This window comes from Hypanus sabinus, chromosome 9 (genome assembly GCF_030144855.1).
Source record: "Hypanus sabinus isolate sHypSab1 chromosome 9, sHypSab1.hap1, whole genome shotgun sequence".
NCBI classification, from domain to species: domain Eukaryota; kingdom Metazoa; phylum Chordata; class Chondrichthyes; order Myliobatiformes; family Dasyatidae; genus Hypanus; species Hypanus sabinus.
The window spans coordinates 38,695,048-38,712,935 of record NC_082714.1 but is presented as its reverse complement, the minus strand read 5'-3'; the positions used below and the strand labels follow the sequence as shown (position 1 = coordinate 38,712,935).

At 40.9% G+C, this 17,888-nt stretch overlaps 1 protein-coding gene across 2 annotated transcripts in view; it reads right to left on the bottom strand.

Moving 5' to 3' along the window:
* Positions 1-17,888, bottom strand: part of wipi2 (WD repeat domain, phosphoinositide interacting 2) — an 84,074-nt gene that overhangs the window by 35,041 nt on the left and 31,145 nt on the right. For both annotated transcript variants that reach the window (XM_059979498.1, XM_059979497.1), the window contains one exon: positions 4,274-4,356. In XM_059979498.1, coding sequence (XP_059835481.1) covers positions 4,274-4,356 — 83 coding nt within the window. The remainder of the gene's footprint in view (positions 1-4,273; positions 4,357-17,888) is intronic.

Below are 17,888 nucleotides of genomic sequence, written 5' to 3'. Positions count from 1 at the left end.
TGTCACTATGATCACTCTTGTCATGGTGTACGAATTGATGATTTAATGGTTAAACTGTCAACATCTGCCACACCCTCACATTTTTCTTTTAGTTGTCCTTCACCCAGTTTGATTGATTCTGCACCACTTTCTGTTTTAGGTTACCAGTTTAGTTCATTCAACTCATTATGTCATTGATCAGTAGCACCTATTTGTATCTTTGTTTAATCATACACTGGGCTGTATATCTTTTGCACAGTACTGTACAATGGAAAAGTACATTTGGTGATGGAGAATACAGTTGAATACCTCAGCATCTCATACTTTTGCCTTTTATCACACAAGAATAAAGTCTGAGACAGGAGATCTTAAGCATAGTCACTATTATTGGGTAATTACAATTGATACAGGTTATTGAAGCCATGGGTTTACACCAAGCTGCCTATAATTCTGAATATGCATTAACCTCAATTTTCTTTCAGAATCAGGTTTATTATCACTGACACGTGATGTGAAATTTGTTAACTTAGAACAGCAGCTCAATGCATTACGTCATCTAGCAGAGAGAAAAAAATAAAACATAACAATAAATTAACGATCAATTACAAATATTGAATAGATTTTTAAAACATGCAAAAACAGAAACACCATATATTTTTTTTAAAAAGTGTGGTAGTGTCCAAAGTTTGTGCGTAGTAAGGTAGTGTTCATGGGTTCAAGGTCCATTCAGAAGTTGGACGGCAGAGGGGAACAAGCTGTTTCTGAATCGCTGAGTGTGTGCCTTCAGGCTTCTGTATCTCCTACCTGATGATAACAGTGAGAAAAGGGCATGCCCTGGGTGCTGGAGGTCCTTAATAATGGACGCTCCCCTTCTGAGACACCACTCTCTAAAGATGTCCTGGATAAAGATGTCCAAGATGGAGTTGACTCGATTTACAACCTTCTGCAGCCTCTTTCAGTCCTGTGCAGGAGCCCCTCTATACCAGACAATGATGCAGCCTGTCAGAATGCTCTCCATGATACAACTATAAAAATTTGAGTGTATTTGTTGACATACCAAATCTCTTCAAACTCCTAATAAAGAATAGTTGCTGTCTTGCCTTCTTTATAACTACATCAATATGTTGATTCTGATTCCAAATATCTTTAGAATTTTCACAAGTCTTTACATACTATAAAGGACTAGGCCAGATTTTCAACTAAACGCAAGTCATTCTCTAGAGCTCTAACATTACTGGGAATTTATTACAAAGGTTCCCATACCGCATTTGGAATATTCAACATTCTAAGGTAAATTAGGAGATATAGTTAGAAGCACACCCAAGTTCAGGGTGGCATCCACAAACTTCTCATGCTTTTTCAGACTTAAATTAACAGGCCAGAGCTAAGTCCATTGTAAGCATAAATGCAAGACTCTGCAGAAAGAAAATGCCTGGCAGACTGGGTATAGCCTTTATTTTTTATAGAAAAAAAACTCAGTTTTCAATTATGTTATCTAAAACAGTGTTGTGATAGAATACCATAAGACACAGGAGCAGAATTAGGCTATTTGGCCTATTGAGTCTGCTCCACCATGGCTGATTTATTATCCCTCTCAAGCCCATTCTCCTGCCTTCTTCCTGTAACATTTGACATGCTTACTTATCAGGAAACTATTAACCTCTGCTTTAAATGTACCCAATGGCTTGGCCTCAACATTCTAAATGGATGTCCCTCTATTCTGAGGCTGTGCCATCTGGTCCTAGACTCCCCCATTATAGGAAACATCCTCTCCACATCCACCCTCTCTAGGCCTTTCAATATTCAATTGTTTTCAACCCAACCCCCCACCATTCTTTTAACATCCAGCGAGTACAAGTCCACTGACACTCTACATACATTAACCCTTTCATCCCTAGAATCATACTTATGAACTTCCCTCTATTCCCTCTCCAACATCAGCACATCCTTTCTTAAATCAGGGGTCCAAAACTACTCACAATACTCCAAGTGTGGTCTGACAAATGCCAATGCCTTATAAAGCCTCAGCATTACATCCTTACTTTAATATTCTAGTCCTCTCAAAATATAATGCTAATGTTGCTTTGCCTTCCTTACTACCAACTCAACCTGCAAATTAATCTTTTGTGAACCCTGCACAAGGACTCCTAAGACCTTGTACACCTCCGATTTTTGAACTTTCTCCCCATTTAGAAAATAGTCAATACCTTTATTTCTTCTACCAAAGTGTAGGACCATACACTTCTCTGCACTATTTTCCATTTGCAACTTCTTTGCCAATTCTCCTAATCTGACCAAGTTCCTCTGCAGACTCCCTGCTTCCTCAAAACTACTTTCCCCTCCACCTACTTTCATACCATCCGCAAACTTAGCCAAAATACATCAATTCTGTCATCCAAATCACTGACATATAATCCCTGCTGAACACCACTAGTCATCAGCAGTCATCCAGAAAAGGCCCCCTTTATTCCCACTCTTTACCTCCTGCCAGTCAGCCAATCTTCTGTCCTTACTAGTATCTTTCCTGTAATACCATGGGCTCTTCTCTTGTTAAGAAGCCTCATGTGAGAGACCTTGACAAAGGCCTTCTGAAAATCCAAGTAAACAACATTCACTGATTCCCCTTTGTTTATTCTGCCTGTTGTTTTCTCAAAGAATTTCAACAGCTTTGTCAGGCAAGATTTTCCCTTAAGGAAATCATGCTGACTTAGACCATTTTATCATGAGCCTCCATTCTTAATAATGGATTCCATCATCCTCCCAATTACTGAAATCAGGCTAACTGGCCTATAATTTCCCTTTCTTCTGCCTCCCCTCCCTTCTTAAAGAGTGGAGTGACATTTGCAATTTTCCAGAACCATTCTAGAATCTAGTGATTCTTGAAAGATCATTATTCATGCCTTCCCAATCTCTTCAGCTACCTCTTTCAGAACCCTGGGGTGTAGCCCATTTGGTCTATGTGCTTTATATACCTTCAGATTTTCGGCTTCCCAAGCACCTTCTTCTTAGTAAGAGTAGCTGCACTCACTTTTGTTCTGATACACCTGAATTTCTGGCATACCAGTAGTGTCATTGTGAAGACTGATGCAAAATACCTATTAAGACCAAATTTGTTTTACTATTCTACTTCATATTATTCTGCCACCTTATTTCTCATTCTCATGATCTGCTTATCTCTACTTGCTCTCACCTTACCATATTTATGGCATCTTCATTTAGACAAAATGACATGTGTCCATCATCTCCATGCTCACTGATCTCCACCAGCCCCTGGCTCAGTTACTTCCTCATATTTAAAAATTTCTCATCTTTGTATTCAATTCTGATCTGGTGCTGCTATTCTCCACATTCACGTAACCTTCTTCAGCACTACAATCCTCGTATCTCTATATTCATCCAAATCTAATTCGTCATATATTACAACTTTTTTTTACTTCTATTTCTGCCGAAGTTTCAAAGCTCTCAAATTGATATGTGGATACTTCTCTCTTTAATCAAGCTCTTCAATTCCTCTCTTCTCACTTTCTGATGTAGCCCAGTGTCAAGTTCTGTCTGATTATGCTCTATAAAGGATTGCTAGACATCTTGCATTAAAGGTGGAAGAATTTTTTTGCTTCAGTTGTATATTTAATTGATAAGATAGGAAGATTCCAAATCAACTATGACTAGGCAAGACAGTGTTGCAAACTCACAGTTCCAACAATTTCAATCTTGACTATGGTGCTTCGTGTATAAAACATACATAGTCAAGATTGAGCTTGGGTTGCAGTGTAGATATGAATTTTACACATCTGCCCTGTGACAAAATGGGTTTTCCCAAGGAGACCTCTTTTCCTCCCACATCCAAACACATATGGGGCAGTTGGTTAATAATCACCTGATGTGGTAGGAGAAGCAGGGAAGAAAATGTGCATGTAGGCAAGAATAGGTTAATACAGGAATTCCCAATTTGAGGTCCATGGACCCCTCAATTTATGGTAAGGCTCCATGGCATAAAAAAAGGTTGGGAACCCTTGGGTTACAAGGAAATACGATACTGAAGATACAACAAAAGATATTCAAATCCAGTGTCTTTCATAAAGATGGGAACGTATTTGGATAATGTTGAGTAGGACAGTAAGCAAATAGGCATATACAACAAACATTACCAGGATAAACATTAACAAAGCTTTGCTGAATAGAGGTGGACAAGCTATCAAACACAATGGAAATAAGGATTTAATTCTCTGTCCCATAATCATATATAACATAAAAGTACTCTTTGTAGAGGTGCAGTTCAAATAGGGCAACTTACTGCATTCATAAATCTGTTCTAATTTATCCACCGAAGAAAGGGAAAAAAACTTGTAGCCAGATTTTGTGCCAACTGCAAGGGACCTATATGAAAAATAAAAATAGAAAGGATTACTTTCAAAATAGAGAATAAAGACTAGGTCAATTTCAATGAATGTCATAAAGTTAAACAAAAAAAAGCACAACTACTTTAAATTAATTGAGATGAAGAGGACTTCAGTTACATAGTAGTCTTTGCTACAATTTATGCACAACTCCAATCTTAGTTCACTCTCATAGTGGCTATCGAGAGTACATTAGGCTGGATATTCAAAGCAGCTTTCGGCAACTTGTCCAGGATAGAAAATAGAATGTTTTCATTAATTATTTCAGTTTCTGAAGGTATCCTTTGTCTTCATAAATTTCTCATCCTACTTTGTTAAATGATGCAACAGTACGTCATATCTTACCTAATAAAACACCAATTACTGGACCTGAAACTAAGTGATGAAATTTAGTAATGGGAATCACAATTGGGCTCAGACAACTCAGAAACCACAGATGTTCACAAGTCATCGTCAATTCTAAGCAACTGTGCAAGAAGAACTGGATGTCAGACGTGGTAAGTCTGGCAGACTCCCAGCCTCCTGGACGGTGACATCTGCACCAGGTGTATCGAGCTGCAGCTCCTTCCGAAACGCGTTAGGGAACTTGATAGAGAGGACCTATAGGCAAGCAGTCACACTGGGGCCTCGGGAGACGGATAAGTGGGTAACAGTCAGGAGAGGAAAGGGCAGGAGTCTGACACTAGAGAGTACCCCTGTGGCTGTCCCCCTTAACAATAAGTAATCCTGTTTGAGTACTGTTGGGGGGCCCGATCTACCTGGGGAAGCACCAGGGCTGCACCTCTGGCACAGAGTCTGGCCCCATGGCTCAGAAGGGTAGGGAAAGGAAGAAGGCAGCAGTAATAGGGGATTCTACAGTTAGGGGGTCAGAGAGGTGATTCTGTGGATGTAGGAAAGAAACGCGGATGGTAGTTTGCCTCCCAGGTGCCAGGGTTCAGGATGTTTCTGATCGCAATCACGATATCCTGGAGTGGGAAGGTGAATAGCCAGAGGTCATGGTAGATACTGGTACCAATGACATAGGTAGGAAAAGGAAGGAGGTTCTGAAAACAGACTACAGGGAGTTAGGAAGGAAGTTGAGAAGCAGGACCTTAAAGGTAGTAATCTCGGGAATACTGCCTGTGCCCTACGACAATGAGTATACGAATAGAGTGAAGTGGAGGATAAATGTGTGGCTGACGGTTTTGAGCAGGGAGCAGGGATTCAGATTTCTGGATCATTGGGACTTCTTTTGGGGAAGGTGTGACATATACAAAAAGGACGGGTTGCATTTGAATCCAAGGGGGACAAATATCCTGGCAGAGAGGTTTGCTGAGGGTATTGGGGAGAGTTAAAACTAGAATTGCTGGGGAGTGGGAACCAAACTGAAGAGACAGAGGAAGGGGCAGTTGACTCACATATAGAGACAGTGGAAGAGGGAAGACAGGCAGGTGACAGAGAAAGGATATGCTCAGACCAATGGCTTGAGATATGTCTATTTTAATGCAGGAAGCTTCATGAACAAAGTGGATGAACTTAGACCGTGGATCAGTACTTGGAGCAATGATGTTGTGGCCATTACAGAGATTTGGATGGCTGAGGGGCAGGAATGGTTCCTTAGAGTGCCAAGCTTTAGATATTTCAGAAAGAACAGGGAGGGAGGCAAAAGAGGTGGGGCATGGCACTGTTGATCAGAGATAGTGTCATGGCTGCAGAAAAGGAGGAAGACATGGACGGATTCTCTACGGAGTCTCTGTGGGTAGAAGTTAGGAACAGGAAGGGGTCAATAACTAATGGGTGTTTTTTATAGAACGTCCAATAGTAACAGGGACATCGAGGAGCAGATAGGGAGACAGATTCTGGAAAGGTGTAACAGAATTGCTGTGATGGGAGATTTTAATTTCCCAAATATTGACTGGCATCTCCCTAAAGGAAAGGATTTAGATGGGGTGGAGTTTGTTACATGTGTTCAGGAAGGTTTCCTGACTAAATATGTAGATAAGCCTACAAGAGGAGAGGCTGTACTTGATCTGGTATTGGGAAATGAACCTGGTCAGGTGCCAGGTTGCTCAGTGAGACAGCATTTTGGAGACAGTGATCATAATTCCATCTCCTTTATCGTAGCATTGGAGGGGTATAGGAACAGACAAGTTAGGACAGCGTTTAATTGGAGTAAGAGGAAATATAAAGCTATCAGGCAGGAACTTGGAAACATAAATTGGGAACAGATGCTCTCAGGGAAATGTACAGCAGAAAAGTGGCAAATGATCAGGGGATATTTGTGTGGTGCTCTGCATAGGTACATTCCAATGAGCAGGGAAAGGATGGTAGGGTACAGGAACCATGGTGTACAAAGGCTGTTGAAAATCTAGTCAAGAAGAAAACACAACAGGTTCAAAAAATTAGGTAATGATAAGAGATGGTTATAAGGCTAGCAGGAAGAAGCTTAAGAATGAAATTAGGAGACCCAAAAGGGGCCATGAGAAGGCCTTAACGAGCAGGATTACAGAAAACCACAAGGCATTCTACAAGTATGTGAAGAGCAAGAGGATGACATGAGAGAATAGGACCAATTAAGTGTGACCGTGAAAAAATGTGTATGGAACCGGAGGAGATAGCTGAAGTACTTAATGAATACCGTAAATTCTGGACTACAGAGCGCACCTGATTAAAAGCCGCACGCTCTAATTTTAGAAAGAAAATCAATTTTGTACGTACAGGCCGCACCGGATTTTAAGCCGCAGGTGTCCCACGTTGTAATATGAGATATTTACACAGAAAGATATTACACATGAGGACTTTTTAACTTTTAATTAAATCCGTATGGTAACATAAACAAATACATATTGCAAATGCTTTTTTTCGAACAGTGCCTGTAACACAGCTACTTTTAAATATACATACGTATCGGTAACACACAAATTACGTTGCGTATACTTTTTTACTGAACAGTGCACGAACAACATTCCAATATCTCCTACCAACTGGTAAAAAAAATATATATACTGCAGCCTACCAGGAAAAGTTATTGATCGCCTTCTTCATCTTCCTCCTGCGCACTAAAACCATCAAAGTCCTCTTCTTCAGTGTCCGAATTGAACAACCTCAGGATCTCGTCACTCACTTCAGTCTCTTCGTTGTCGCTCTCACTTGAGAGCACGCGGTCCTCTTCATCACGCAGCAGTCCAGCCTTTCGAAACCCGTTGGTGATGGTGGATGTTGTGACACGGCTCCACGCATTTAGGATCCACTGGCAGACTTGAGTTAAAGATGCTCTTCGCATGCGGCCTGTTTTGGTAAAGGATTTCTCGCCGCTCATCATCCAAGCCTCCCACTCAACGCGCAGCGCCACTTTAAATGCCCGGTTCACGCTGATGTCCAGTGGCTGCAAATACTTCGTGGTGCCCCCAGGAATCACAGCTGGAATTGAGTTTGTACTCTTGATGGCAGCTTTCACTGAATCTGTTATATGGGCCCTCATGCTGTCCATAACGAGCAATGCTTTTTTTCTGTGAAAAAATCCCCCTGGTCGCTTGGCGTAGCACTCTCTCAGCCAATCCTTCATTAAGACTCTCCATCATCCAACCTTTCTTATTGACTTTCACCATGATTTCTTTTGGGAATTTTTCCTTTGGCATTGTCAGCCGCTTAAAAATCACCATCGGTGGAAGCTTTAGTCCGGATGCTGTGCAGCTCAGAACACAAGTAAAATGCGTTCTCTCATGGCCACTTTTTTTCAGTGTGATGGACGAGTCACCTTTTTTATTAACAGTCCGAGTGAGAGGCAGGTCAAACGTCAAAGGTACTTCATCCATATTTATGATATCATCTGGCCCAATGGAATTCTCCACTATCTTTGTTTGAGTAAATGTGCGGAAGTTAGCAAGTTTTTCCTCGTGGTCGGGAGGGACCTGCTGACACAGAGTCGTGCGTACCCTGACGGACAGGCCTTTTCGTCTCATAAATCTAAAACACCACGATGGCCCACCTCTAAAATCTTCGATTTTCATTTTGGTGGCGATTGCTTTAGCCTTCAGTCTGATCTGCACGGTGGAAACACCGCGGCCGCCTGCTCTCTGTGTGTTAACCCAGTCTTCAAGAAAGTTTTCAAGTTCAGGCCATCTGCTATGATTACCTCTGAAAGCTTTTGTCGTCTTTTTGCATTGACTCAGTTCTTCACGCTGGCGTCTCCACCGTCTCACCATCGATTCATTTATGCCAAGATTATGTGCAGCAGCTCGATTTCCTTCTTCAACCGCCAGATTGATCACCTTTAACTTAAAAGCTGCATCATATGCTTTTCTTCGAGTGTTTTCCATGTTGATGAGGGTGAGTACAAATGACTGATTTACAATAATTTAATTGTGAAAGTGCGCTTGATTTATCGTACAATTTCATTGGACCTCTGTGAACTTCTCATCAATTTTATTGGTCTACTGTTACGAGGCAAAATGTTTTTAGCAGCATGAAAAAAAAACATGCATTAGCCGCACCGTAGTATAGGCCGCAGTGTTGCCGCAGTATTCAAAGCGTGGGGAAAAAGTAGCGGCTTATAGTCCGGAATTTACGGTACTTTGCTTCAGTATCACTATGGAAAAAGATCTTAGTGATTATAGAGGTGACTTACAGGGGCTTGAAAAGCTTGAACATATAGGCATTAAGAAAGGATGTGCTGGAGCTTTTGGAATGCATCAAGTTATGTAAGTCTCCAGGACTGGATGTTATGTACCCCAGGCTACTGTGGGAGGCAAGAGAGGAGATTGCTGAACTTCTGGCAATGATCTTTGCATCGTCAATGGGAATGGAGGAGGCTCTGGAGGATTGGAGGGTTACAGATGTTGTTCTCTTATTCAAGAAAGGGAGTAGAACTAGCCCAGGCAATTATAGACCAGTGAGTCTTACTTCAGTGGTTGGTAAATTCATGGAAAAGATCCTGAGAGGCAGGATTTATGAACATTTGGTGAGGCATTACATGATTAGGAAGTCAGCATGGCTTTGTCAAATGCAGGCCATGCCTTATGAGCCTGACTGATTGTTTTGAGGATGTGACTAAACACGTTGATGAAGGTAGAGCAGTAGATATAGGGTATATAGATTTCACAAGGCATTTGATGAGGTACCCCATACAAGGCTTATTGAGAAAGTAAGGAGGTATGGGATCCAAGGGGACATTGCCTTGTGGATCCAAAACTAGCTTGCCCACAGAAGGCAAAGAGTGGTCGTAGACAGGTCATATTCTGCATGGAGTTCAGTGACCAGTGTGTGGCTTAAGAGATCTGTTCTGGGACCCTTTCTCTTCATAATTTTTTTATAAGTGACCTGGATGAGGAAGTGGATGTGTGGGTTAGTAAATTTGCTGATGACACAAAGGTTGGGGGTGTTGTGGATAGTGTGGAGGGCTGTCAGAGGTTACAGCAGGTCTTAGGATGCAAAACTGGGCTGAGAAGTGGCAGATGGAGTTCAACCCAGATAAGTGTGAGGTGGTTCACTTTGATAGGTCAAATATGATGGCATAATATAGTATTATATTATGGGAAGACTGTTGGCAGTGTGGAGGATCAGAGGGATCAATGGGTCCGAGTCCATAGGACACTCAAATCTGCTGCACAGGTTGACTCTATGGTTAAGAAAGCATACGGTGCATTGACCTTCATCAACCGTGGGACTGAGTTTAAGAGCCAAGAGGTAATGCTACAGCTATATGGGACCCTGGTCAGACCCCAGTTGGAGTACTGTGGTCAGTTTTGGTCACCTCGCTAAAGGAAAGATATGGGTGCAGAAGAGATTTACAAGGATGCTGCCTAGATTGGGGAGCATGCCCTACAAAAATAGATTGAATGAACTTGGCCTTTTCTCTTTGGAGTGACAGAGGATAAGAGGTGACCTGATAAGAGTTGTATAAGCTGGTGAGAGGCATTGATCGCGTGGATAGTCAGAGGTTTTCTCCACCAGGGCTGAAATGGCTAGCACAAGAGGGAACAGTTTTAAGGTGCTTGCAACTAGGTACCGAGGAGATGTCAGGGGTAATTTTTTTAATATATAAACGCAGAGAGTGGTGAGTGTGTGGAATGGGCTACCGGTGGCGGTGCAGTAGGCAGATATGATAGGGTCTTTTAAGAGACTCCTGGATAGGTACATGGAGCTTAGAAAAAGAGGGCTATGGGTAACCCTAGGTAATTTCTAAAGTAAGTACATGTTCAGCACAGCATTGTGGGCCGAAGGGCCTGTATTGTGCTGTAGTTTTTCTATGTTTCTAAGAAGAAAGGTCTTCCAAAATGTAACAAATAGCAGAACTAGTGGAAATCAAATACAAGACCATAGGACATAGGAGTAGAATTAGGCCACTCAGCCCATCAAGTCTGCTGCACAATTCCATCACAATGATTAACAATCCCTCTCAACCCCATTCTCCTGCCTTCTCACCAATACCTTTTGACATCTGACCAACAAAGAATCTATCAACTTCCGCTTTAAATACACTCAGTGATTTGGCCTGTCTTTGGCACTAAATTCCACCTTTTAGTAAATGAAATTCCTTCTCATCTCTGTTTTAAATATAAGTCCCTCTATTCTGAGGCAGTGCACTCTGGTCCTAGACTCACCCACTATAGGAACCATCTGCTCCAAATCCACTCTATCTAGGCCTTTCAATATTCCATAGGTTTCAATGGAATTCCTCATTCTTCTAAATTCCAGCAGGTGCCAGAGCCAAACACTCATTTACCCTTTCATTTCCAGAATCATTCTCGTGAACTTCCACTGAACTCTCTCCAATGCCTGCACATCTTTTCTTACATAAGAGGTCCAACAAAGCTCACAATACTCCAAGCACAGTCTGAACAATGCCTTATAAAATCTCAGCATCACAGCCTTGTTCTTATTTTCTAGTCCTCTTGAAAAAAATGCTGACACTGTATTTGCCATCCTTACCATTGACTCATCTAAGATAACCTTCAGGGAATCCTGCAAAAGGACTCCCAATTTCCTTTGCACTCCGAATTTTGAATTTTCTCCCCATTTAGCAAATATTTATTCCTTCTTTATTCATCTTTATTCCTTCTACTAAAGTACATTTCACTTCCCTGCACTATATTCCATCTACCACTTCTTTGCCCATTTCCCCCAATCTGCCCAATCCTTCTGCAGACTCCCTGCTTCAACACTACCTGCTCCTCTATCTTTGTATTATCTGCAAACCTGACCACAAAGCCATCAATTCTGTCATCCAAATAACATGAAAAGAGCAGCCCCAATACTGCAGAACATCACCAGTTTCCAGCAGCCATCTAGAAAAGGCCCCCTTTATTCCCACTCTTTGCCAACTGTCAGCCAACCTTCTCTCCATTCTAGTACCTGTCCTGTAATGCCATGGGCTCTTATCTTGTTTAGCAGGCTCACGTGCAGCACCTTGTCAAAGGCCTTCTGAAAATCCAAGTAAACAAGATCCACTGACTCTCCTTTGTCTATCCTCCTGTTATTTCCTCAATGAATCCCAAGATTTGTCAGGCAAGATTTCCCCTAAAGAAAACCATACTGACTTTGGCATACTTTAACATGCCTCCATGTACCCTCCATGAAATCCTACATCTTTTTTATGCCTCACTCCCTTCTTAAAGAGTGGAGTAACATTTGCAAATTTTTCAGTCCTTTGGAAACATTCCGAATCCAGTAAATCTTGAACGATCATTACTAAGAACTTCATAATCTCTTCAGCTACCTCTTTTATCTGAATTATCAAGTGGCATTTGACCAAAGAATCACCCAGAAGCTGTTACAAAAGGCTCATGGTGTTGGGGCAGCATGTTTATAAGATTGGTTAAAGAACAGAAAACAAGGAGGAGAAGATTGACAAGGATTTACCGATGGATCCAAACTTAAACACAAGATTGAAAAGAGTTCAAAAAGATTTGAAATTTTATGAGTTAGTTGAAAAAGGGAAGGTGCAAAAAAAATGAAGAAAGAAAACACAGGAAAGCAAAAGGCCAAAAAGGTGATAGATGGTGTATAAAGCGAGAAAAATTGCAATTATTCACTTTAATAGAATGAACAGAAAAACAGGACAATTTTTTAAATGGTGGGAAATTAGTGATCTTTGGTATATGTAAGCATGTTGGTCATTAGATGTGAGAAAATATACATATACAAGTTAGTAGGAAAAGAAATGCTAACTTGGTTTTTATAGTAAGGAGATAAAACAGAAAATGCTGAATATCAGCCAGCATCTGTGCAGAAACATTTAAACTTTCAAGCAAATAACCCTGGATCAGACGTAGAAAAATTTAGAAATCCAACTTTTTTCAGTTTCAGATTAGTGTCAAGAAAGAAGGAAATGTCTGTGATAGGATGGAGACAAAGAGAACGAATGACAGGACAGTGAAGAAGAGGTACTGAAGGCTTATTAAATCAGATGTAGAATACAGAACAGTACAGCACAGCACAGTACAAGCCCTTCAGTCCACAATGTTGTACCAATCGTCTAACATATACTAGCATAAAGCTAACCCTTCACTCCCACATAGCCTTCCATTTTGCTTTCTTCCATGTGCCTATCTAAGATTCTCTTAAATGTCACTAATGTATCTACCAACCCCAACAGTACTTTCCATGCAACCATCACTGTGTAAAAACTAGACAAGCTCTTCAGTGTATCAATGTTCAAAGTACATTTATTATCGAAGTACGCATATACAATCTTGAGATTTATCTCCTAGCAGGCAGCCACAAAACAAAGAAACCCAAAAGAACCCATAAAAAAGTATGCAGAGGGGGAAAAAAAAACACAAATTATGCAAACTATAAGTGCTAGCAAATAGTGTTTTGAACTGAAGTCTGACACCTATGGTTCAGCGCAGAGTCAAGTAAACCTCACAGAGCAGCAAGATGAACTGACCCATCTCTTGACGCGGGCCACATCCTTCCTATAATGAGGTGACCAGAACTGAACACAATACTCCAAGTGTGAACTAACCAGATTTATAGAGCTACAACATCTATGGCTCTTGTATTCAATCTTCCCCCCCCCCCCCCACTAACGAAGATCAAAACACCATACATCTTCTTAACCATTCTATCATCTTGTGCGGTAAATTTGAAGGACCTATGGACATGGACTTTAAGATCCCTCTGTTCCTCCACACTGCTAAGAATCCTACCATTAGCCCTACCAATTTTTCTCCCTCTTTTTGCACCACTTATCAGTGCCCCAGCAATCTCATCCCTCACTTCTCAGAGTAACCTGGGGAATATCTCGTCTAGCCTAGGGACTACTCTATCCTAATGTTTTTCAGAAGTTCCAATACACAGGCCTGCAGTCCTCGGAGTTGCCTGATGCCGGTAGCCAGAGGTGGGGACAGTGTGTGAGGAAACGGAAACAAGCCGAGCGAGCAGGAGTCCGTGCCAGGAAAAAACAAGTCCTAGCCGGCTGGCCGGCTCTCCCGTCCATTCTGCTCTCTAAAGGACATTAAATTGGACTACATCTGTAGCAACGATATGCTCGGCATGAGTACAGAAACAGACATATTCCTGGACGCCGCCATTCAGCTGATTATTTATGTAACAGATTTTCCCAAGCCATTGGACTACCAACTTACCGACCTCTGCTGTGCCTATTGTCTTGTTTATTATTTATTGTGATGTCTGCACTGTTCTGTGTACTTTATGCAGTCCTGGGTAGGTCTGTAGTCTAGTGTAGTTTTTGTGTTGGTTTACGTAGTTCAGTGTAGTTTTTGTATTGTTCATGTAGCACCATGGTCCTGAAAAACATTGTCTCATTTTTACTGTGTACTGTACTAGCAGTTATGGTCGAAATGACAATAAAAGTAAGTTGACTTGATTTGACTTGACACAGCCCCTTTCTTAACCTTGACAGGTTCCAGCACTTTAGCCTGCTCTTTACATTAGTCAAGGTCCTTCTCACTGGTGAATACTAAAACAAAGTATTAATTAAGGGCCTCCCCTACCTCCTCTGTTTGCAGGTGCTGGTTTTCACCTATCCTAACGTCCTATCCCACCTGCCACAACACTCAACAGAACCATCCTATTTAATTTCACCACTCTCAACCCAATGACACCACCATGCTCAACTTCACCTTCTGTTACTTCAAAGGGATTGCTGCCTCTCTGATTCTCTCTTCCATCTCTGATAACAAACCTTTTTCTTCTAATACTTGTCCTTATGTCTTCCCTTTCTACTCTTTGGGGACCCAAACATTCCTTCCAAATGAGTCAGTGATTTATGTTTATCTTCCAATTCAGTGAATTACTTTCACTGCTCATAGGTTCCATAAACCAGTGAAGCCAAATTCAGTTTGGGTGATTGATCTGCAGAAAAATTTCAGAAAACCAGTTTGTCAGGTTTGATTAAAGGTCATTTGTTTTTCTCACTCTATAGATGCTGTCTGGTCTGCTGAACACTTCCACCATTTTCTTTTATTTTAGCAACAACATACAAGGTCTCAAAGCTCTAACATTGTTTTTTGTTGCCCCCCTTTTCCTCATCAACTTGACATGAAAACATTGTTTCACTATCTACAAATGCTAGTTTATCTGCTAAGTATCTCCAGCATTTTCTGTTTTATTTCAGATTTCTAATACTTGGATTTTTGATTGCCATTTACAATGAAGGATTTGCAATACAAATGCACACAATTCCAGCAAGCATTCTAACAGGAGTTTTGGTCTCCATACCCAAAAGAAGATTACTATTTTGGTGCATACTACACATACTAGATTAACTTCTTGCAGTGAGAGGACAATGCTCGGAGATAAAATGTAGTAAAACTAACCTATAATCCTTAAAATTTTGAGCGAGATAATGTCACTGAGAGGACAGACGAAAAGATATACCCTTTCACTGTAAAGCCTAGGATTCAGAAGTACAGTCTCAGAAGAAGGAGTTGACTCTAGAATTCTCTGTATGAAGTTGTGAATGGCCAGCACAGTTGAATTTTCACAGGAATCATGACAAAAGAACTGAAAATGGACAAATGGACAAAATAAAGAATTATTCAAGATCTTACCCAAAGGCAACGTTAGCTTGATGAGCGACATGGTCTATTTCTGCTCCCATTCCTGAGATTCTTATATTTACCTCACTAAGATAGGCATGGAAGAGCACACTATAAATTGTAGGACTACAGGGAAACAAAGGGGGGTTGCAGAAACAGGATTAGGGATTGCTCTGCTGGGATTAGGGCCTCCTCCTGTGGTAACAGGTAAGAGTTAAATATTTCTATTCAGTTAATTGAATGTTAAATATAAAAGGTCTCAAGGTAAATGACAAGATTCTCCTTCCCAAGTAATCTTTATGCATATGCACAACTTCTGTGTGTGAAAATGCCCTGATAATGAGAGATCAGAGGAGGATTGCCAGACTGGCCCAAACTGACAGGAAGGCAAAGAGTAACTCAAGCAGCCATGTGTTACAACAGTTGTGTGCAGAAGAGCATCTCTGAATGCACAACACAAAGCTTAAAGCTACAGCAGCAGAAGACCACAGTCTTACACACAGTGGCCATTTTATTAGGTACAAGAGGTACCTAATAAAGAAGTTACTGAGGGTATATACTACATTGAGGTCTCTCTTTAGCAATCTTCAAGTTGAATCTCCACTAAACAACCCCAAATTGAGCTCTATGAATATCATCCCAGAAGTTAGGAGGTCTTTCTGGAATGGAAAAAAAATTGTCCAACATTACCATACAAATCCCAAATCTGAATTTGCATGCAATCGCTCAAATTTGCAATATTAGCTCATGCTGATTTGAGTGTATTTCTATGTTACATTGACTGTTCTATTTATTATAAATTATTAGAAATTACTATGATTACACATTGCACATTTAGACAGAAATGTAAAGATTTTTACTCCTCTTATATGTGAAGGACGTAAGACATAAAGTCAATTCAATTCACAAACGTTGGTGATTGTTGTATACAGAAAAATCTTGGTGTGCAGGTCCAGACAAATGAAGTTAAAATGTAAGTACAATGTAAGGAAAATGGTACTTGGATCTTTATTATGAGGAAATTAACCCCTATGCAGTTTTATTGTCTGAACCCAATGGAAGATATACTTGTCTTGCAGTCAGATTCATTCCAGAGAATAAATTGGTGTTTATTATATCAAACATTGTCTGAACAAAAATACCTCCAAGGCTAAAAGTGGATGTATTTCTTTGATTTTGTCACATGCTCAAAAATAAAAGTATTGCAAAACTAAAAGTGATAGCTTCATCAAGTTTTGAATTTCCTCCTCCACTATAGTTTGATCATAAAAGGCTAACAAAGTATTGGTCTGAATCATACTTCATGCAGTCTGCCGTCTGCAGTTACTCTCTAACTTCCACCTTATCCACTGCAACATAACTGTGCTCTTCTTATACCCGTAACATGTTACAGATACAAATACCTAATCATCCTGATTGTTCTCTTCAAAATTGCTTGCCAAAGCCAACATGATTTACTCTGTGTTCAACAAGGCAAACTGGAAAAAACAAGTACTGAATAAGCAGATGCCAACTACCTTAATAGAAACCTAATGATTGATGTTAGAGTATAAGTGGGAAGGACCAAAATAACTAATGAGATGATTTCCATCTCCAGGGACAGCTCTGCAGTTATTTAGATACCCAACAATCACAAGGTTGGATTCTATGCAATATCTCCACAGTAAGCTTACCAACAATTGCTCTCAATGTACACACTAAGGCACTGGTCCCCAACAACTGGGCCGCAGACCAGTATCAGGCCGCAAAACATGTACTACCGGGCCACGAGGAAACGTTATGATCTGTTCTTTTAAAGTTGTCCCAAATAAGTGGCAGCCCTGATTAACTGATGGCCCAATTAACCAGAATCTACTGTATATGACCCAAATCACTACAACATAACCAGATGCCACTCACCTGTGCAATTATATATGACAATAATCCATGAGCTGCTTATCCACCATAAGCATCACTTCAACCACCAGGCCGCAAAGCATGTGCTACCGGGCCGTGAGGAAACAGTATGATTTGGCGATATGAAACTATATGAGTCAGCTGCACCTTTCCTCATTCCGTCATGCCCACTGTTGAACTTGAACGCACGCAAGATCATTACATCCAACAACTAGCGGATAAGTAAAAAACAAAGGTCGCTTGAGGGTTTCTTTGGAAGAGGTGGTAGGGGAAAAAAGCGTAACAATGATGATAACGCACAGACAGCTGAGGCCAAGACTGCAAGAAAAGAGAAAGCTTCCTTCAAAAGAAAATACGATGAGTCGTACAAAAAATATGGCTTTAATGCGACCGGTGACTTGAATGCTCCAAACCCCCTATGTGTGATATGTGGAGACAAGCTGTCTAATGAGGCAATGAAGCCCTCAAAACTGCTTCGGCACCTTGAGTCCAAGACAAACCTGTTGAGTTTTTTTGAGCAGAAAAAACGTCAGCAAGTGGGACAGAAGTGCGTGCTGAGAGCCACCACTTCCACAAATGCTGCTGCTCTGAAAGCGTCATACTTAGTGGCTAGCCGTATTGCTAAGGATAA